Raw genomic sequence first — 23298 nt, forward strand, 5'->3', positions numbered from 1 at the left:
TGTTCTATCATGACGTCATTTCCGGAGATTCGAACATGAGCTCGCAACTTGATGGCGTCGTAGTTTGGACAATGTTATTTTTTAAAGGAGCGTGTCTAGTGAGCTGTTCCCCATAGATGTAGTTGGGCAACAAAGATAAACGCATCCAAAACTGGGACGGATATGACAATCGGTATTGGGAGAACAAGGAAAGGCAATCGACATGTGGATTGTGAGAATATGCTGGAAATATCCACCTATGCATAAAATGGTTTAACTACATTGTATCTGGATGCCATTTGGACATATATGTCCCTAAAAAAATGCAGTTGCTGTGCCAGAGGGACATATATGTCCTTCTGAAACATCATGTTAAAAGAATTGAAATAATTATTGTGGGATCACCCCAAGCCCGTATCAATTACAAGATCGTAAAAGGTGATAAATTTCCAAAACATTTGTGTCATTTTTACAAATCTACTGTCAATACATAATGCATATGAATCAAGTTAGTCAAATTCCCCTTGTTTACATTACACTCAAATGTGACGCCATTGAATTTTATTTTTTATCAGTTTGAACAAATTGCACCGACTAATTGAAAATACAGATGAGAAGGAATGTTTGAAACCTTCAAATATATATTGGTTAAAAGTTTGAAAAGGATCAAATCTCTACGAATCTATGTATTAATAAGCTTATGAAACCCATTAAAAGCCTAGTTTATCGATGGTGGATGGAGCGTGTTTTTTTCTTCACTGTGTTTGTGTAAGGCTTCGTTTTTCTTATCCAGTCCCAAAGCGTATTAAAAAAACATTCAGACTGTATTACATACCTACTCGCATGTATAAAAAACATTCCGTGTGAAGCATTGCCACTTCTCATATTGACACGTATACTTAGAAGTTCCATTAATGCTTCCTAAACTTCAAAATCTCTGCAAAAACGGTACAGCAACTTCTTCGCCAAAACTTCACACAAAATGGCGACCGAAGGTGAAGGTCGCTTTGCGGTACCTTTTTCATGAGAGAAATAACCCGAACGCATTGTTCTCAGAAAAAACAAAACCGCTCATGATTAACTTTGACACCACTTTTTGGATCATTGCTGTTCATGTTTTGTGACTGATTATATTTTAGTCCCCTTTCCGTATGTTTAATGAGATGTGTCAATGTGTGAAAAGACGTTGAAGAGTAATATGGTAACGACGGCATATCCAGAGTGTAAAATGTATTGTTTATGTCAATGCAACAAGAAACTAAATGTGAATTATGAACATGTAGGCCAAATGAGAGTTAAACGTACTGAACAATTAATATTCTCGTTTCCTATTATTACCTATAAACATAATATTATATATAATATTGCTGAAGGTGCCCGGATGTGCGAGATAGCTCTATGGCAGAAAAATTGATACTTTTGTCGCCGGCAGCCTCATTTCCACTTTTATCCATCTTAAGACTGCGCCTCCACTGTCTACATATAAGGAGTTGTACGTGCTACCCGTACCTGGCTTAAAGGGGCACTGATCTAAAGCAATTAGCAAAAAGCAATTATTGGTTGTTGCCTTTGTTATTGTTTTTTCCCGTGAGTACCCGGATGATATAGCAGAAACCTAGACTAGTTCGCAACCTGTGTTGCGCAATTCGTAAGCGCATTTGTCACTTTTATTGATAGTATAAGGGCGTATGGTCACATTGATCAACAAAATGAAATACAGTTTTGGAAATAATAAGGAAATGTAGGTATCTTTGTGGGTAGCATCGGTAATGGTGACGAAGTTTTGATAGGTCACTTGCTTGGTAATTGTGCGATTTTCGTTTACACTATTTTGACTTGCAACACAAAGTAAATATTTCTCCTGAGCATTGCTTATTTTATCGTGTTTATATTTTTACAGTCAAAATGTGCAAAATTTTCACTTAGGAAATTTATTAAACGCCAGAATATTCAGTTATTTTACAAATTGACTGAAAAATATGTCCATCTGTATTATTATGACAACGAATTCCAAACACTTTTATGTTTAATATCATCACCAAGAGACTGAAAATGTTACGATGAAAAGTACATTTCTATATTGTTTGGCTTCTAATCCTACATAATAATCTATTGTGATATATTCTGACTTCCATCTGGTGTAGTTTTTCTTCACTGTAACATATCATGTATGTAGTGAATAAAACGACGGGGGTGAAATATAACCTGAATGAAAATATATATTCTGCTAATGTCTATTTCTATACGACCATATATAGCTGCCCAAGGGTAAGGCTCAACGTGCGAAAACACATGGGCCTCTCGTTGATTTAGTGAATTGGACAGGGAGAAATTAGCTGACAGACATTAATTTACACCCGATGAAACGTGGCCTTCGTTCGATTGAACCTGTGTATTAATCACGGATGGTGTAATATCATGCTGGCACGATAATTAGGTGGTAACTAAACCACAAAGCCAGTTTGCTAAATACTGATTCCATCGGAAATTAGGTTATGGGCCGGGAAGGCGAAAATCAATCCCTCAGAGTTAGAAATTACGTTCGCCTTCCCGGTCATCCCAAAAATTCTTATTATGGCAGATGATCGCCTTCCCGGTACTTGTTAATTACAAAGAAAACACCAATGAAATGAGGACACTATTTAATGTGGACAACAAAGTCAATATATAACAAGTACAGTATAATATATCATATATCATGCATGCATTTGAAGAAGTATATAGACATACATTTTATCATTTATGTAATAATTCAGTTCATTCCCAGTGCAGTAGATCTGCCACATCGTCAGTGTAGTCCATTGTTGTCGTCAATTGGTTCAACAGATCTTCTTTCAAGGCACGGAGTCTAGAGTCAATCACTCGGTATTTTCTCTTCCGAGCAGGCGCTCTTGGGTGAGCGCCTAGCTGCTCAACCCTCAGTTCTGTTAGAGATTGTTCACGTTTCAGAAGATTCACTACCTCGAAGATGTTAGGGTGAGTCTTCTGGGCGCTCAGGTGATGATGCCATCCTTCAAGGTTGTTGTTTGTTCTGCGTCCCTGGTTTTCTCTGAGTTCAATTTTAACAATTTTAGTAGATTATCTCTTTCTTTATTTTTCCGTCTCACGAGTTCAATGGAAGTTAGTAATCACATTCTCTGAGTTCAATTTGTTTTATCTCTTTCTTCACTTTTCGGTACTACTGGTAAACAGATTTTCGACTTCCCGAGTCGACACCGGAAATTATCGCGAAAAAATTCGGGGTGATATTTGTCAACATGAACAATAGTTCCTCTACCTACTTACATATTGGGGTATTACAATTATGACAGGTACGTGTATCGATAGGGAATGTATTAGAGAGTGTAGCGATATCAACTTTTCAGTTACAAACACACGGGAAATATGTCTTTTAAATCTCACGAAATTTCAAGGAGCAATAAGCCACAATCTACATAGGATTTATGAAGGCGTTGCCCCTCGGCCTTGATGTAGATGTCATGTCGGACCTCATCGCTAGCACTGACTACAAACGGTCTTGTTTCGTCTGACATAGACTAACATTTAGTCTCTGAAATCTTATATTACACAATATCCTTCTTGACTAATTTTTTTTAAAAATCCCTGTGCTGATTTCATAGAGCTAGCTAGAGCTGGCTAGACTTGCTTTGGTATGCGTTTCTAGATTATTTTTTTTCACAGTCATCGTGCAGGACTACGTCTGACAAGGCGTTCATGGCTATCGGGGCGCACTGATGGCCCAGGCGTCAAAGGCGCCGCAATTGGCTGTGCAGAGTTGCGTCCCTTGGGCACGCCCTAAACCTGATAGTGGGTTCGAATCCCGGTTCGACCCGATAAGGTTTGTCCGCACAATACACGTGCTCGTGGGTTTCAGCAAAGGGGTAAAGGTCCTACATCACTTTGGGCTTTCCTCCCACATTAAGCTGACATGCGGTGATATACCTGGAATTCTGTTCAAAGTGGCGTGAAAGTGAAATCTCGACTGCAAACTAGAGACGTGACGTTCGTCAAATTTATACCCTGCTTACAATGGCCACATGTCATCTCAGATGCCTATTTTCTGCATTCGGGTTGAAACAAGCCTTCTTAAACCCATGCTTGTCGTAAGAGGCGATCGGGTGGTCAGGCTCGCTGGCTTGGTTCATGCATGGCATCGTATCCCAATAGTGTGGATCGATGCGCTTGATACCAATCACTGGATTGTCTGGTCCAGACTCGATTATTTTCAGACTGCCGTCATTTAGCTAGAATATTGCTGAGTGCGGCGTTAAACAACAAAACAACAACAACAACAACAACAACCAATAGAAATGTCCGCCATCGAACGGTAGGAGTATTTTGGTTGGATGGTTAGATGTTTAACCATTAGGCTACCTTAGTGACATAGGGCGTCTCAGGTCACAAACATCTGGAATAGATCCGCTGGCATTTGGTTTCCCCCAAACCCAAGGGAATAGGTTCGAATACCGGTTCGCCCAGGCTCGGTGACTGTTGATTGTGTGTATCGGTTGGTCAGGCTCTGTGACTTGATTGCGTGGATCGGGTGGCCAGACTCGGTGATTTTGGATTGTGTGGATCGGGTGGCCAGACTCGGTGATTGTGTATTGTGTGGATCGGTTGGTCAGACTCGGTGATTGTGTATTATGTGGATCGGGTGGTCAGACTCGGTGATTGTGCATTGTGTGGATCGGGTGGTCAGACTCGGTGATTGTGTATTGTGTGGATCGGGTGGTCAGACTCGGTGATTGTGGATTGTGTGGATCGGGTGGTCAGACTCGGTGATTGTGGATTGTGTGGATCGGGTGGTCAGACTCGGTGATTGTGGATTGTGTGGATCGGAGGGTCAGACTCGGTAATTGTGTATTGTGTGGATCGGGTGGTCAGACTCTGTGACTTGATTGTGTGGATCGGGTGGTCAGACTCGGTGATTTTGGATTGTGTGGATTGGGTGGTCAGGTTCGGTGGCTGTTGTTTGTGTTTATCGGGTGCTCAGACTCGGTGACTTGATTGTGTGGATTGGGTGGTCAGTTTCGGTGGCTGTTGTTTGTGTTGATCGGGTGGTCAGACTCGGTGATTTGTTTGTGTGGATCAGGTGGTCAGGTTCGGTGGCTGTTGATTGTGTTGATCGGGGGGTCAGGCTAGCTGACTTGATTGTGTGGATTGGGTGGTCAGGCTCGCTGACAGTGTGTCACCGTAACCCGTCGGCATGGATCGTTGCTCACAATATCAATCCTTGGATTATCTTGTCCAGACTCGATTATTAAAAGACCACCGTCATTTAGATGGAATACTGCGACGAGTGCGACTTTAAACAACAAACAAGCATAAACGGCACTGTCGCAGGCTTTATGGAAAAATAACACACAGAGCAAGCACTATACAAAGCTGTTTGGAGATACAATCAAGATGTACTCTGATATCCGAAGAAAGAAAATTTCATGTATTGATGACTATCTCTAACACCGATGTTGTCACTTTTCTGACATTCGACACTTTGTGTCAACATTTGGTACGTTAATTCGAACATTCGAGTATTAGGATGATTTCCAAAGGAACGGTAGCGCCAGGGTTAAGGGTGAGGTGAGGTGAGGTGAAATGGGGTTTAGCGTCGCGTCCAAGATTATTGCACTTATATAGCGACGTGCATGCACGTGTATGTGTGTGTGGCTGCTTGTACTAGTCCGGACTGATGCCGATTTATAGTGCTAGCTCGCTGAGATACCATGCCACAGTTTAACATAAATACCCCACTCAGACACAGTATACTGACTCCGAGCCGACCAGTCCTTGTTTTAGCCCCTTAATGCCCAGCGCCAGACAGGGTAACAACAAGTACCATCTTTTAACGTATTTTTGGTATGACGCGACTGGGGATCGAACCCCGGACCTTCCGCTGTCCTGGTGGACGCTCTACCACTAGACTACGGAGGCGGTCCGAGGGGTTAACGGGGAATCAATAACAACCATCTGAGAAAAATATTTATGCAACGTCTCAGTTGTCCTGAATGTCCTACGATCAAGAGTGGGAAGAGTGGTTCTGTCTCTCGAGTTCCTACTCGATAAAGATACGAAACAAGTGTCTTCACATAAAGAGCTCAAATTCTTCATAGATAGTACCACTTCTCACTGTCATGATCTCACACAAAACGATGAACAAATAAATGCCATATCTTAACTGAATTTGGACGAAAACGGCAGTAGATTTTTCTCCGACTAAAATGGGCTTTCCTCGCCGGATTCCGTATTTCCCATGCTTCGGATGTCGGACGGAATAAGTCTCGCCGTTTCTCGTGACGTGGTTATGTTCCGGTTTGACGTCACTTCCTCTTCTTCATCAAAAGGACCAATGTCGTTGTCACCCAAGCTAAATGGCTAAAAACATAGTTTACCATTAGTTTTATTTTATCAATAAAGTGTTAAATATTAATAATCCATTTGTATTGCGCATATTTTCACACCACTCAGGGCCATGCTCAAAGCGCTATTACTACCCGGTCACTGGATCGGTGTGCACTCAACAATCATTCTCAGCTCCCTGGGGAGTATACAACCCAAACCGCTAGATGCTTAACAACCACATTGCAATCTCATCCTACCGGGTACCCATTCACTGATGGATGAACCTAGGTCAAGGTGACACCACACGTGTTACATGTGCTTCAGTGTTGGGCAGGACCGAAGCCCTAGAAACTCTCAGGAGCCAAGCAGCGACACGTGGTCACCCATCTAAAGACTCTCCACGACAGACGTTGTTTAACTTAACTTAACTAAACTTAGATTGGTGATCTATGCGATACGTGTCACCACGTGCCACCACGTTTACAAAGACGTGAAGTCCACAGTTATATGTCATGGTATAAACAATCGTCTTAAACAATAAAAATGCATATACTTTCCATGTAAATACCCACAATCTTTTCAGACAAGTATTACAGATAGATAGGATGATTCTGAGTGAGTGAGTGAGTGAGTTTGGTTTTACGCCGCTTTTAACAGTATTCCAGTTATATCACGGCGTGTCAGCTTAATGTGGGAGGAAAGCCCGAAGTGATGCAGGTCTCAGACGTTTACCACTTCGGTGAAACCCACGAGCACGGGTACGGTGCTGACAAACCTAGAAACATAATCGGGGCGAACCGGGATTCGAACCCACAATCATAGGTTTCTGGCGTGCCCATGGGACGCAACTCTGCACAGCGAATCGCGGCGCCTTAGACGACTGGGCCACCCGTGCCCCCAGGATGATTCTGATATACAATAGTAGTATTATGGCTAACTTACAAGTACTCGCTGATAGGAGCCGTAACATCTGTTGAGCAGACACTTGGGTAGGCAGCAGCACAGAGTCCCACAGACGGGGTAGATGTAGCGGGCGTCCACGTGGTGACCATTCCAACCTTAGAGATAAACGTGAGTGAGTACATGTAAACGCCACGTCGCGAGCTTGTTAAAGGAAGTCATCGATCGCTACATAAAGACTGGAGGACCTAAAGTAACACGTGACCGACATACGGCAAATGGATTTTCCGTTTTACCCAGGGACCCCGGAGTGGATAAATACTTACAGGTAAACCAACTGACGATGACACCGGTGACAATGGACACCCCAACAGACACCGTCGGATACCAGAGGAAGGATAGACGGTAGATGAGTTTTATTCCCGTCCTGCAGGCACATGTTGTTATTTGTAAGTAAATAGCGCGCCAATCTCATTAAAATCAGATCTAAGTTCTCGCTGCCGCTAAACAAAGATCTGAGGACATCCCATTACCTGGTGAGTGAGTGAGTGAGTGAGTTGGGTTTAACGCCATTTTTAACATTATTCCAGTTATATCACGGCGTGTCAGCTTAATGTGGGAGGAAAGCCCGAAGTGATGCAGGTCACGAGCCACGGGTATGGTGCTGACAAACCTAGAAACATAATCGGGGCGAACCGGGATTCGAACCCACAATCATAGGTTTCTGGCGTGCCCAAGGGACGCAACTCTGCACAGCGAATCGCGGCGCCTTAGACGAATGGGCCACCCGCGCCCCCTGATCTGGTAAGCGACGCTTTGATCGGATGAAAGGTCGTTCTGACGTCACCCGTAACGGGATGTCCTCAGATCTTTGTTTAGCGATAGCGAGAACTAAGATCTGATTTTAATGAGATTGATAGCGCTCTTGCTGAATAGAAAAATCAGAAGTTAAAGGATTGTATCAACTGCAAAACAAAATATATACCCATGTTTCATAGTGGCTAAAAATGAAACAAACAGGAAATGATGTGATGGTTATGTATTTGATAAAGGTATCATTGCTGTGTTTTGGACCTCCTTAAGGTAACCGTGTTTCGGCCCAATAACGTTTGTAATTTTTTGGTCAAATTCAAGTTTCAAGTGAATTTTTTCTTTTGCCCGGCAGTTCATGTCATGCTTTAGCAAATTTATATTCCAGACAAATTTCAGTAAACTACGGTTATAACGAACACGCTTATAACGAACTGACCGATATAACGAACTTAGTTTTTAGTCCCGGCCATTTGATGTATATATGCTGTATATATGCTTATAACGAACTACGGTTATAACGAACTAAAATTAGTAATCCCTTTGAGTTCGTTATAACCGTAGTTTACTGTACTAACTTTCCGGAAAAATTATATGATTGAATTTACACTGAATCCTCATTAATACAGAAAGAACCATTCCCGTTGACGTCATGATTAGCAATATCTACAATTGAGAATCGTTGTTGTTCTTTCCATTTCGTTATACAAGAGTCAGACGATGCCAAATCCCCCCCCCCCCCCCCCCTGCTTTATATGCCGGGGGAATAATAAGGATAAATATGTTGTTACACCAATACCAGTTTTCTTCAACCCCATGCGCTTGAGTATGCGAAATGGCCATCGATGAGTTGAGGTGGCTGTATGTCAAAGTCTCATTGTGGACAACACATCCTGAAGTGGATAGCGGTAACTCTGGTTGAGGCGTATGCGTTACAAAAGAGCCAATCGCAATCCAGAACGTCACTGCAGTACTGATTATCGTTGCACTTATTGCTCCCTGAAACAAAATCAAATTCATCCATCAACTTTACAAAAACAATCAGTTCACTGCATTGAGGCTCATCTTCCGGAGGCAAGGGATTATCAAAGTCTAGTTTCCACCCTTGCCGAACTAGACTGGAATTTCGAGGTTGGATCGTAGTGTCACCAGTGGCTATTACGAGTTATGTCCCTTCTTTGTCCATCCTACTGACCAATCAGTTTCCACCTATTATATCACTTGCATTTGCTTCAAAAATGGCGGCGCCCCTCAAGACATCCTTATCGATAATCAAGATCTATATTCTAATACAACGGGTCTTACATGGCGAAGTGCGTCAAATCACTTGAGCACCTTGATCAAAAACATGAAAGGACTTGCAAAATATCTGTTGACGACCAGTTAATGGTACACATGCTTTGTAAATCCCGCAATCGACCGAAATCTGCACGGCAGCTAACGAACCGGATGTCGCTTTTGATTGGACAATATGTTAGTCCAGCTCGTCAGTTCAGCCAAAACACAACTCCGAAATTCAAGCTTAGTTCGGCAAGGGTGGAATCTAGAATTCCGCATTGGGAAAATGTTCAAGGCCTATGAGAAATGATGGCTCCAGTATATCGCGGGTCAAGATGAATCCCTACACATGGTATGTTTGTCTGTTCGATTGCAATTAATTGTGAGACTAACATGGTGCCGTATATGTAACTAGAAACAACAATAAATATTGCTGGGACTGTCGATTTCCCGAGTCTAGTATCTCTTTAGGACATATATCATTCAACTATCGTGTAGTTACCTTAGTGAGTGAGTGAGTGAGTATGGTTTTACGCCGCTTTTAGCAATATTCCAGCAATATCACGGCGGGGGACACCAGAAATGGGCTTCACACATTGTACCCATGTCGGGAATCGAACCCGGGTCTTCGGCATGACGATCGAACGCTTTTACCACTAGGCTACCCGACCGCCCCAGTTACCTTAGAGTTACACCCGGGGCAAAACATGCCAAGCAGAAACAGCCCCAACAGGGGGCCACCCGCCATCCCTAGCGCCGTGATCATGATCTGAAACAAGAGATATTTTGTCAGCAGTGACGCGATCCTCGATTATCCAGTGTTTTATAGCTTCATTCTGTGATTCATTTTCGCCATTCGCCACCACCCACGTAGGCGCCAATGTAGAGGCCATAAAATATCCGAATCGCGGGATGGGATTTGAATCACGAACCTTCTGATCTGAGGTCGGAGGCCTATTCCACATGACCAAAAATAGTGTTTTCCTGTTTGTTGTTTAACGCCGCACTTAGCAATATTCCAGCTATATTGCAGCGGTCTGTAAATAATCGAGTCTGGACCAGACAATCCAGTGATTGACATCATGAGCATCGATCTACGCAACTGGGATACAATGACATGCATCAACCAAGTCAGCGAGTCTGACCACCCGATCCCGTTAGTCGCCTCTTTCGACAAGCATAGTCGCCTCTTACAATAAGCACGGGTTGCCGAAGACCTAATCTCTACCCGGAACTTCACGGGTCTTTTTCCTTTTTGATAAAGATGGTCGAGTGTATTGTTTCAGGAAAATAGTCAAATACCGTACGTATACATAAAACCGAAATGGTAATGTACGTGAAGCGATGCGGTTTGGAATAGAAGCTCTGCATCTCACCTGTAAAACTGTGTTCCCTAGAATTGATGATAAAAATGCCAATCCGATGACAATCCCGCCTCCAAAAACGCCTGTTCCAAAATACATGTATCAGTGAGTGAGCGTGTGGGGAATATCGCCGCATTGAACATAACGAACATTTCAACGTGTTTCAGCTTGAGTGGGTGAGTGAGTGAGTGAGTGAGTGAGTGAGTTGGGTTTAACGCCGCTTTTAACAGTATTCCAGTTATATCACGGCGTGTCAGCTTAATGTGGGAGGAAGGCCCGAAGTGTTGCAGGTCTCAGACGTTTACCACTTCGGTGAAACCCACGAGAACGGGTATGGTGCTGACAAACCTAGAAACATAATCGGGGCGAACCAGGATTCGAACCCACAATCATAGGTTTCTGGCGTGCTCAAAGGACGCAACTCATTCAAACACATTCAAAGCGAACCGGATTCGAACCGTCCGGTTTCTGGGACGCATATGGGACACAATTGGCCCGTATTGCTGTCAAATATAAACTGTCTACCAAGAGAAAGTATGCACGAGTGACTAAAATTGAAACCAACAATAAATTATATTCGATGGTGATGTATTTGCTACGGGTATCATAGTGTGTTTTGGAACTTGTATGTGCAGTGATTCGGAAACATACTGATCAACACATATTGTGCGTTCTCAGCTATTAAGTCTGTTCAACTCACAAATCCCTGACCGCGGAAGGCCCGGGGTTCGAGCCCCGCCCGCGTCATACCAACAGACGTTAAAATGGTTAAAAGTCACGTATTTTTCCCCCATATATCATATATATTACAGATGTTATTTAAAACACCTAGGGAGTTACGGTATAATAAAGTATGATTGACGATATTTAACTGTATCTTGGGTATATTCTTAGATGCATGGCATGTCAGATAAAAAAAATATTCCAGAGGGATTCTTTGACGAAGTTCTTGAAGTCATACACGCATTCTGATTGGTTTGTCGTATTTTCGCACATAACATTCATCGTTAGGGGGACGAGTCTTCTTGTAGGCTACGGAAAGGGGCGAGTGGTGACGAGGTGAGGTGAAATGGGGTTTAACGTCGCGTCCAAGATTATTGAACTTATATAGCGACGTGCATGCACGTGCGTGTGTGGCTGCTTGTACTAGTCCGGACTGATGCCGATTTGTAGTGCTACCTATATGAGATATCATGCCGCAGTTTAACATGAATACCCCACTCAGACACATTATACTGACTCGAGCCGACCAGTCCTTGTTTTAGCCCTTTAATGCCGAACGCCAGACAGGTTAACAAAAAGTACCATCTTTTAACGTCTTTTGGTATGACGCGGCCGGGGATCGAACTCCGGACCTTCCTCTCTCCGGGCGGACGCTCTACCACTAGACCACGGAGGCGGTCGAGTGGTGACGAGATGCTTGCTGTTCGCGAGGCGTCGACATTTGATTGGGTGATCCTAGCCTCAGCGTCTTCCATGTCATCATATCGACCACTATGGAAGTTCTCACGCGTTCACTGACTGGTTTGTCTTGTCTAGATTATTGACAAGCCACCGTGATATATACTGATTCGCAAAAGAAACGTCAACCCAAGTAACATTGCTTGAAAAGCTGTCATTTAAATATCTGGGTAACTTTTGTCAAAGTTTCTAAAATTTAACATTACCTTGTCCGGAAAAAATGATAGAAACAAAGCATATGACAATAAAACCGATCGCCCAAACGCATCACGGCAACGGCCATGGTAACCAGATGCACGTGCAAATTTCAAAATTGATGATAAGTTTTGCCAAGTTTCATCTTTTTGATATGTCTCAAGTATGTTTACAGTGTTTGGACAAATAAGGTTTCTCATATATCTATCCATGGTGACGTTTCTTTTGCGGTTCAGTATAGTTGGAAAATAGGTGACTGAGGCTTTAAACAACATTCACAACATTCTCGCGCCTCTCCTCCCACTTTACCTAGTAGTTTGGCCAGCCAGGCCTCTGTGTGGGGGGACAGGGATTTCTTGCACCCCTCGAGACACGGCTTAATAATGTCCTCCAATAAGGTGATTGACGTCGCGTTCAGGCAAGATGATATCGAGCTGTAGAAAAGTGAAAGAAAATCATTATTTGAGAAAAATTATTTTGTCATCGTCATTGGGTCACTTGAGTGAAAATAAATTTCATTTGTCGATAGAACTGAATTGTAGTTAAAGATTTTGCGGAAGGTTAAAAAAAAACACTTTTTAAAATTTATTTCCTTCATACCTTCATATATAAAAAAGACCCGTGAAGAGCTGGGTTAGAATAGGTTAGAAACCCATTCTTGTCGTAAAAGGTTGATGCATGTCATCGTATCCCAATTGCGTGGATCGATACTCATTATATCAATCACTGGATTGGCTGGTCCAGATTCGATTATTTACAGACTGCCTTCATATAGCTGGAATAGTGCTGAGTACGGCGTTAAACAACAAACAAACAAACAAAATCATATATAAAAATACCGCAAAACAAGTAAATTCGTCTGGACCTGGGACTTTCACACACCTGAGAGCGGCCGCGAAAATACAGGCCACAAACAGGCCGGGTACGCCTTTCATCTGACCGAGAGTGTCCATCGCGAGGAAGGGAAGTAACTGAGGAGAGAAAAGAGGAGACGTTAACTAGGACATAGGCATGTTGGTTGTTAACGCCGCTTTGAACAGTATTTCGGGGGCACGGGTGGCCCAGTCGCCTAAGGCGCCGCGATTCGTTGTGCAGAGTTGCGTCCCTTGGGCACGCCAGAAACCTATGATTATGGGTTCGAGCCCCTATTATGTTTCTATGTTTGTCAGCACAATACCCGTGCTCGTGGGTTTCACCGAAGTGGTAAACGTCTGAGACCTGCATCTCTTCGGGCTTTCCTCCTCATTAAGCTGACACGCTGTGATATAACTGGAATACTGTTAAAAGCGGCGTTAATCCCAACTCACTGAAAGGTATTTCAGTTATATCATTGTGTTTCAGCTTGATAGAGGAGGAAAGCCCGAAGTGATGAAGGTCTGAGACATTTACTACTGACGTGAAACCCGCGAGTAAGGTGGTCATGTCCCGACCCATCTAGGATTCGAACCACTGAGATGACACAGCTATTTGTGAATTTTACGATGTCGATTCCAACTCCGATGTATTTTTTAGTTAACAATAAACTCGACAAAAGAACTTCATTTTTTTAAATTTTAGGTCAAAAATATTGAGGACAATAAAAGTTTGGCATTTATTCCAGACAATCCAGTGACTGATATCATGAGCACCGACCTCCGTCGCCGTTGTACAACCAAGACACCATCCTGACCACGTGATTCATTATGTCGACTCTCATGCCAAGTATATACAATGTAGGTTACTGCGGACCTATTCGAACCCGTGAAGACCCGGGGTAGAATAGGTCTTCAGCAACCCATGCTTGCCGTAAAAGGCGACTATGCTTGTCGTAAAAGGCGACTAACGGGATCGGGTGGTCAGGCTCGCTGACTTGGTTTATATGTCATCGGTCCCAATTGCATGGATCGATGCTCATGATATTAATCCCTGGATTGTCTGGTCCAGACTCGATTATTTACAGACCGACGTCATATAGCTGGAATATTGCTGAGTGCGGCGTTAAACAACAAACCAAACCTATTCGAAACCGGAATCTTCAAGGGGATATACATGGATGCTGATCATTTTTTTTAATTGTTGAACGCTGCACTTAGCAATATTCCAGCTATATGACGGCGGTCTGTAAATTATCGGTCTGGACCAGATTATCCAGTGTTTGACATCATAAGCATCGATCTACGCAATTGGGATACGATGACATGCATCAACCAAGCCAGCTTTAGCCATCCGGAACGTGGAAATTTAGCGTGGATTGCTGAAGTCCTATTTGACGTCGGTCTGTAAATAATCGATTCTAGACCTGACAATCCAGTGATTGGCATCTTGAGCATCGCTCAACGCAATTGGTATACGATGACACGCATCAACCAACTCAGCGAGCCTGACCACCCGATCCCGTTAGTCGCCTCTTTCGACAAGCATAATTGCCTTTTACGGCAAGCATGGGTTGCTGAAGACCTATTCTACCCCGGGTCTTCACGGATTTTTTTTCCCTATCGGTTTATTGCATTGATAACACTATTCATTCCACGACAATAAGTAAGTTTTGTTTCACACAGGCTTTAGCCATCCGGAACGTGGAAATTTAGCGTGGATTGCTGAAGTCCTATTCTGACGCGGATCTTCACGGGTTATCTGTGTACCAGTGTTCGTTTACAATTTCTGTGAAATCCATGATCACAGAGTACAGAAGTACTCATGAGTCCAGTAAACTGAAAGAAGTACCTGATCATTTGAGATTATCTGCCCATTCAACAAGGGGTCACAGCTCCGGTAGGTGGCGTAAATCACAAGGCCGGTCAAGCATACAAGGGAGATAAGTAGGAAAGTGGCTGGAAGGCTGATGTAGAGGGCGCTGACGAAACGAAAGTTGTCATTTGAGAATAACGTTGCAATTTACAATCTGGTGACAAAAAAACAAATAGAAATAGCAAAATCAACATTTAAACAGATGGCTAAAGGAGTCCAATAGAATGTAAGTCTCTGGACCATTGCCTTTAACATACCGACACACTCACAAAGAAAATTGCGACTATTTTACAGACTTTTGAAAGGCGGAATTTTGTTTTCGACAAACAAATATTTACATAAAAAATAAAATAAATAAGGTCAAAATTGATATTAGCTTTATCAACCCCTCAAAACACACAGTTCCACTTCATGAAATTAAATGAGAAGTAGAAAGTATGTTAATAAGCGTATCGGGTTTTTTTTAGAATAAATGAAATAAACAAAACAATGTCTACTTGAATTATCTTTCAAGCACAAATCTAACTTACATCTGAGAGTTCTTCACATTCTTGATGGCCATGTATCTCTGTAGCATCGTCTGATTGGCTCCATAGATTGTCAGCTGACCAATGAAACTGCCGAACACAGCTCCCCACACCGTAAGTCTCGTAAAGGGGCTCGGGTCAAAACTGATAAAGAGCAATGATAGTTGTCATGATGTGAATCAATAGCTCGGTGTGAAGTGAGGTGAGGTGAATAAGGGTTTAACGTCGAGTCCAAGATTATTGCTCTTATATAGCGACGTGCATGTACGTGTGTGTGTTTGTGTGGCTGCTTATACTAGTCCGTACTGGTGCCGATTCATAGTGCTAGCTCACTGAGATACCATGCTGCAGTTTAACATGAGTACCCCACTCAGACACAGTATACTGACTCAGAGCCGACCAGTCCTTGTTTTAGCCCCTTAATGCCGAGCGCCAGACAGGGTAACAACACGTACCATCTAACGTCTTTTGGTATGACGCGGCCGGGGCTCGAACCCCGGACCTTCCCCTTTCCGGGCGGATGCTCTACCACTAGACCACGGAGGCGGTAAAATGTACTTGGAATGAGGTGGTTTTACATATCCTCGGGGGACAATAAGTTTACGCTAAGTTTGACAACATGACATCAATTGCATGTTGATAGAATTGGACAGGGTGTCGAAAATCAGGCGAGACACTGTTTCTACGACGAAGTGTCCGTCAGGTGATGCTGAAAGGTTATTGGTTTTGTCTGATAATGTTTCTGCGTGTTTTTAAGTCTTCATTAGAAAAACTTAACACAATTATTGTATCGTCAAATAACGGCATCCATATCACGTGACTTCATATCCGCGTCATCGTTATCTGTGCTGTCGTAGTCGAGACAGGAAGCAGGATTTACCAAATAGGTACCCGGATTTCGGATGTGCGGTTGCGTTGGGAAACAGAATTGAAGACGATAAATCAACAAACCTTCGGATTGGTTGCATGAATTTAGTGACAAAAGCACGGATATGTGTGGAACTATTTAAGGGATACCCTAGACTAACATTTAGTCTATGAAATTTTATTTTACGCAATACCCTTCTCGACTCTAAAAATAAAAATAAAAAGTTTCCCTATGCTGATTTCATAGAGCTAGCGAGAGACTTGCTTTTATATACGTTTCTTCTTACGATTGTGTTTTGTGTTTTTTTCATAAAATAAATATGTTCCACAGTCATGGTGTTGGACCATGGATACCCCAACGAAACGCGTTTCATTCTCAACTTTATCTAACGTAAAATTTATATTGAACAGCGACCATTGTCCATAATACCTCTAAATGTTATTCCTTCATCGCGCCGATTCGTTACAGATGCCAGTACATTTATCAAGCATTTATGCGTTTCATTTTACGAAGTGAGGGAGTGAGTTGAGTTTTAACGCCGCTTTTAACAGTATTCAAGTTATATCACGGCGTGTCAGCTTAATGTGGGAGGAAAGCCCGAAGTGATCCTTGTTTCAGATGTTTACCACTTTGGCACCCACCTAGAGACATAAAAGGGATTCGAACCCACAAAAATAGATTTCTGGTGTGACAGAGAGACGCAACTCTTTACAGCGAATTGCGGCGCCTTAGACGACTGGGTCCCACGTACCACGCACTTAAAGAAGCTTAAATTCATTCATCTTGTTCTTGAAGACCTAAGGTAACACGTGACCAAAATCCTCAACATGCGAAATCCCTTTTGGCTCACAGCAGCAGTATATTTGATTAAACGTATCTCGCAGAATACCAATTATTCGAAAAAAACATTGTGTCGTTTTTGTTACACAAAATGTGATGCTACACCGCGCCGATTATGAAATGGTCACCCTTTAGCGAAACGTTTCATAAAAACGTAAAACGTCAATGCCAGAGAATACAAATCTCGATTACAAGCCGATATAAAATGGCAAAATAGCGCTGGAAATTACATGAAAAACTAAAAATCAGTGATGACACCAGGTGTTTCACAATTTTTTAGAACTAACTTTAAGAAGTTTATCCTCTCTCCAAGCTCAGCAACGCTCCATACGTGGGCGAGTCCTCCCAGGCGCTGGCACCCAATGACAATGAGAGCGATAAGTCCGCCAATGACAATAAATGTCTGGAAGGTGTCCGTCCACAACACTGCGCGGAGTCCTCCCTGGAAAGGTGAGTGAATATTGGTTAATGCTGGTTGTAGTCCTATTAAATAATAACAGAGGGAAGAATACCAAACAAGGGCGTCCGATGGTACCGATGTGGCGAATCAAACCCTGGTCTCGTGTGTGTTTCTTTTAGTGTGTGTGTTTTGTTTTGTTTTTTTGTTGTTGTTTAATGCCCCACTCACCAATATTCCAGGTATTTGACGGCGGTCTGTAAATAATCGATTCTAGACCTGACAATCAAGTGATTGACATCATGAGTATCGATCCACGCAATTGGTATACGATGACATGCATCAACCAACTCAGCGAGCCTGACCACCTGATCCCGTTAGTCGCCTCTTTCAACAAGCATAATTGCCTTTACGGAAAGCATGGGTTGCTGAAGACCTATTCTAACCCGGATGTTCACGGATTTTATCCCTATCGGTTTATTGCATTGATAACACTATTCATTCCACGACAATAAGTAAGTTTTGTTTCACGCAGGCTTTAGCCATCCGGAACGTGGAAATTTAGAAGCGGTCACAGTCATCACAGTTGAATATTGATAGTGAGTGAGTAAGTATGGTTTTACGCATTGTACCCATGTCGGGAATCGAACCCGGGTCTTCGGCGTGACGAGCGAACGCTTTAACCACGGCTACCCGACCGCCCTGGTACTGAATAAGTGAATGATATGGGAATATATTAGATTTGATAAATCAATCTATATTTAACTACTGACAAAATTCAAATCGAGGATACGTTACCATTGACGTGTAAAAGGTGACGACACCGCCGACGGTGACAATTGACACCCACAGGGGCAGTCCCGTCACTGAAAACAAAATGGAGGATTGTGAACTTCCTATGACAAGGTATTTAAGCATGTACGTGCACTGAAACGTTGATAATTCGATTAACTATCGCTATCATGTGATTATTGTAAGGCTGCCTTGGAAAATATAGAAATGAAATCGATCTAATAATCATAACAACAAACATGAAAGGATTATCATATATATATCATATAGTATTTCCTCTATTAAGGACCTCATCTGGGGTAAGGATTTAAGGTAGGAGACGGGTCTCTATAAACATCTTCCCGAGGAAAGAATGTTTACAAGCAGAAAATGAAGACGTTACCTTGATATAGGCTACTGGACATTCATTCCTCTAGGAGATGCTATTAAGGGCCGTTTCAGATATGAAGCTGTTTATTTCTCGAAATGTCATGGACCGGGGCTCTGATACGGTCCGAGTCAGAAGTATACGAAGTTTGTAAGAGCCCGGGCTCTTGTGATTTGTGAATAGCTGCAAAACTGCCGATGTGGCTTTAAACAAAGATGATACAACAAGGGGACATACTAGTTCCTATTTCTTTTTCCAAAATGGGGCAAATAACCCTATTCCCGCAATGAGATGGTAGCTTACCTTGATTCAGAGCAAGGGAGGGTGCATACAAAACCACAGCCATATAAAGTAGCTGAAAATGAACAAAATCTTGACAAGATATAATACATTGAGATCTCGCAATCAACATTTAAATCAGCTAGATTTGATACATTCACTCATCATTACCTTCAAACTGTAGTCACAGTTTCCATGTGTGAATTCGATAATATGCGACTACAGTTTGAAGGTAATGATGAGTGAATGTAGCTGTTAGCATTAAGATGTTTTCTTTGTTATCCATAAAAAGTGTGAGTGAGTATGGTTTTATGCCGCTTTTAGCAATATTCCAGCAATATCACCGCGGGGGACACCATGTCGGGAATCGAACCCGGGTCTTCGGCGTGACGAGCGAACGCTTTAACCACGAGGCATCCCGACCGCTCCATCCATTAAAAGAAAAAAATGTGCTTCAGAAACATTGTGATGGATGTAGATGACAATGTTTAGATCATTACTTTGACCTTCCCACACATTTTCACATATATTACATACACCAAAAATAATATCAACTTTAAATTAAAAAGTTCCGCTCTGTTTAAATCAAATGTAAAAGACAACCAAAATCGTCGTTTTCAAGGTGCCGGAATAATTTCCAAAGTTTTTCGTGTTTGTATATTGAGTCTTATTTGCAAAATATGAAACAAATTATGACATTTGTGGGCCAAGCATTGATTGGAATTGAACAGGAAAATCTGGAAAGTAACTGGACGTTTAGGAAAGATGTCGTGGGAAAGCTATGCAATAACAACAGGGCTGCGTAAAAAAATAAACATTTCTCGGCCACATTTTTTCTTTAAAAAAACAATATAAATACTTTTCAGTACTACGAGTACAAACAAACACAGTTGGCACACACTGTACTGTTGAATGGGGGTGCTTAAGCATGATATTTTAGGGATAACACGTGAGGCAGAAAATTTAAAAAATATTTCTGAAATTGGTAATGAAAAAGAGAACATGTAAACAAAATGGCCACAAGAACTTGTCTTAAAACAGGACACCCATGGTCTAAAGTGACGCCCCTTTTTTAGCCTTCTAACGCATAGTGACATAAGATATCGTAATGTACTTACCATCTCTATCGTAAATATAACGGAGGCGATATATCTCGCCGTTCGGCAGAATCTCAATTCTAAGTACTGAAACAAAATAATAATGATCTCATTCAAGTGTCGGTAGGGGGTGAGTGAATTCGGTTATATTACCACGTGGGTGAGTGAGTATAGAATAAAGCCGCATGTTCGATTATATTACGACTTCGAGTAAGTGAGTTAAATGCAAAGCCACTTCGGTTAAACATATAACAAGACGTCTATGCTTCAATTAATAGGGGGCACGGGTGGCCCAGTCGTCTAAGGCGCCGCAATTCGCTGTGCAGAGTTGCGTCCCCTGGACACACTAGAAACCTATGATTGTGGGTTCGAATCCCGGTTCACCCCGATTATGTTTCTAGGTTTGTCAGCACAATACCCGTGCTCGTGGGTTTCACCGAAGTGGTAAACATCTGAGACCTGCATCACTTCGGGCTTTCCTCCCACATTAAGCTGACACGACGCGATATAACTGGAATTCCAAGATGGCATTAAGGGTTCATTCATGTACGGGGGCCCAGTCGTCTAAGGCGCCGCAATTCGCGGTGCAGAGTTGCGTCCCCTGGACACACTAGAAACATATGATTGTGGGTTCGAATTACGATTCTAGGTTTGTCAGCACCATACCCGTGCTCGTGGATTTCACCGAAGTGGTAAACGTCTGAGACCTGCATCACTTCGGGCTTTCCTCCCACATTAAGCTGACACGCCGCGATATAACTGGAATTCCAAGATGGCAAAAAGGGTTCATTCGTGTACGGGGGCCCAGTCGTCTAAGGCGCCGCAATTCGCGGTGCAGAGTTGCGTCCCCTGGACACACTAGAAACCTATGATTGTGGGTTCGAATTACGATTCTAGGTTTGTCAGCACCATACCCGTGCTCGTGGATTTCACCGAAGTGGTAAACGTCTGAGACTTGCATCACGACCAGTTTTCCTCCCACATTAAGCTGACACGCCGTGTTATAACTAGAATACTGTTAAAAGCGGCGTTAAACCCAACTCACTCACTCACTCATTTAATGGGTTCATAAGAAAGCGCAGGTTATGAAAGGTTCCATTTTGGTGAAAGAAGCGATCACGGGTTAAGTGCTAACGTCATAATCGGTCGAATCTTGGATTCGAACACAGAACTAGTGGATCCAGGTGGGACTAAGAGACACAACATTGTAAAGCGGGAAAAAGGCACTGCTAAATAGCTCAGGACAAAAACAAAATAGCGATCGAATATTAATCTTGGCCAAGTCAAAATAGAATATATTCATCAAGAAATCTTGTTAGCGTTAAGATAGGAATGACGCCGGCCAGTGTCTGGGAGCCAAACAGACGGGGCCGTTTCAAGGGCGACAGAACGGAATCATCTCAATGGACTAATCACTCGCACAGGTCATCCAATATTCGAGAGATGACCTTTATTGGTGTATTTGACATACACTTCAGTTTGTTGTTGGTTCATTTAAGAGTTGCGAATTTATGAAATTACGTTATCCAAAAAATTATGTGTGTTGTTTATCTTATTGAGGAGTAGGGTTTCAGATCGTTTCATTTTCTAGGACAGTTTCTAATTGCCATTTGTCTGTAGCAAAATCAATGGAAGAAAAAGGAGCTATACACTTGAAAATTGCATTACAAACGTTACTTGGCTGAAAACAATCGCCTGTTGTGAGATACGCACTGATAAGATGCATGTGATATCGTATAGGAGAGTGCAGGCTAAAACGTCACCTCAGCAAAACGTCACCGATTTCTCGGACGAAAACGGCACCTCATTTGGCAAAAACGGCTGCCATTTGTCGGGGAAAACGTCACCTCTATTTTTAATAACAGTAAGAACGATTTATGTAGTAGTTTCTATGCTTTATTTACATGCTATGTTGTAGAATATATTATTTATATGATACCCGTTTTAAATACAGAAGATCGAATAAACAAATTTCCTTTTCAGCCACCATTAAATATGGATGTATACTTTCAGGTATTGATATTTCAGATACCCATACGTAATACGTTTTTTATAATATATTTGTAATATTACCTATTATTGTGTATTCAAATAAATGCGTAATGGAACGTTACCTGGTAAGCACTTGACAACCCCATGTCATGAAAAAATGGAAGGAAAATATGACAGGTGACAGGGTAGGTTAGAATACCGGCCAGCGCCACCATCCAATACCCGGTCCCGAACAGGTATATCTCCGTCGGTATCCCCAACACAGTGATGGCGGACATGTAGCTAGCGATGAGGGACATAGCAACGGGGAATATTCCCATTTCCCGCCCTCCCATCAAAATGTCGTCTGCTGTTGCCATTTTCGTCTGCCATTTTTCTTTGATCACATAATAAACTCCAATGAGCGCCGATGCTGCTAAAAGTCCGATGAAGATGCAGTAATCAAGGATGCCGAAGGTAGTCGCCATAGCTGTGATAATTTGATAATTCTTTCCAAAAAGAATTTCCCAGCTTGCGTGTTCGACGACGGTGTTCCTGAATATATTTCTGATCGTTCACTACGAAAGCATTATTCCAGTTTACACCGCCTGTTTTCTTTAAAACTCCTGGATCCAGATCACATGTTACGATATCTCGTTCCCAATTCATCACAAACATACACTAATATCCGTCCACGGAGTTTCCTATAGGCCTCTCTATACGCCGCTTGCTCCTCGATATAGCGCAAATGGAGCTTGAGACGTCACGTGTTTCGGGTATACTGCTCGTGTCAAGGAATTTACATGCTAAAGTACTTGCCAAGTTGTTTCGAGTGCTTATGTCTATAAATGCAAATTACAACATTGGCTGTAAACAATAGTATCGACAGTATTTGCAGAAACCTGTCCTATTGTCTTTGTAATCTGGGACAACCTTCACCTCGAGTCCTGAGCCCTATTAAAACGCGTGTTGTAATTGCTATGAAAGAGCCCATGTTGTTGGATAATGGGTTAATGCGAAAACAAATATAAGATCATTCAGAGGTTCCATGTGGAGATATTTATGATTCAACTCTATCTATGACAGGAGATTTTACTATCGCGGATG

The 23298-nt window shown here is 42.4% G+C and overlaps 1 protein-coding gene across 1 annotated transcript; it reads right to left on the reverse strand.

The window, feature by feature from the left end:
* Window positions 1–5321: 5321 nt before the first annotated feature.
* LOC139473039 (sodium-coupled monocarboxylate transporter 1-like) lies at window positions 5322–23053 on the reverse strand. The gene is made up of 15 exons (XM_071255554.1): window positions 22335–23053; window positions 20242–20307; window positions 19148–19199; window positions 18484–18551; window positions 17576–17730; window positions 15584–15724; window positions 15030–15159; window positions 13209–13297; window positions 12636–12760; window positions 10683–10753; window positions 9989–10075; window positions 8828–9027; window positions 7545–7645; window positions 7261–7376; window positions 5322–6351 (listed from the first exon to the last, which is right to left on the reverse strand). Exons 1-15 carry the CDS (start codon window positions 22677–22679, stop codon window positions 6193–6195), a joined length of 1905 nt encoding a protein of 634 aa, XP_071111655.1. The 5' UTR covers window positions 22680–23053; the 3' UTR covers window positions 5322–6192.
* Window positions 23054–23298: the final 245 nt, after the last annotated feature.

Source organism: Haliotis cracherodii, unplaced genomic scaffold (genome assembly GCF_022045235.1).
Source record: "Haliotis cracherodii isolate W230 unplaced genomic scaffold, xgHalCrac1.p SCAF_26, whole genome shotgun sequence".
NCBI classification, from domain to species: Eukaryota; Metazoa; Mollusca; class Gastropoda; order Lepetellida; family Haliotidae; genus Haliotis; species Haliotis cracherodii.

Excerpts from the sequence above, each read along its gene's own strand:
- LOC139473039 (XM_071255554.1), bottom strand. The coding sequence starts at position 22,679 with ATGGCGACTACCTTCGGCATCCTTGATTACTGCATCTTCATCGGACTT. Across the intron at positions 15,725-17,575 it reads GAGAGGATAAACTTCTTAAA|TTTTGACCCGAGCCCCTTTA; the intron begins GTTAGTTCTAAA and ends GCTCTTTATCAG. Across the intron at positions 12,761-13,208 it reads ATTTTCGCGGCCGCTCTCAG|CTCGATATCATCTTGCCTGA; the intron begins GTGTGTGAAAGT and ends ACTTTTCTACAG.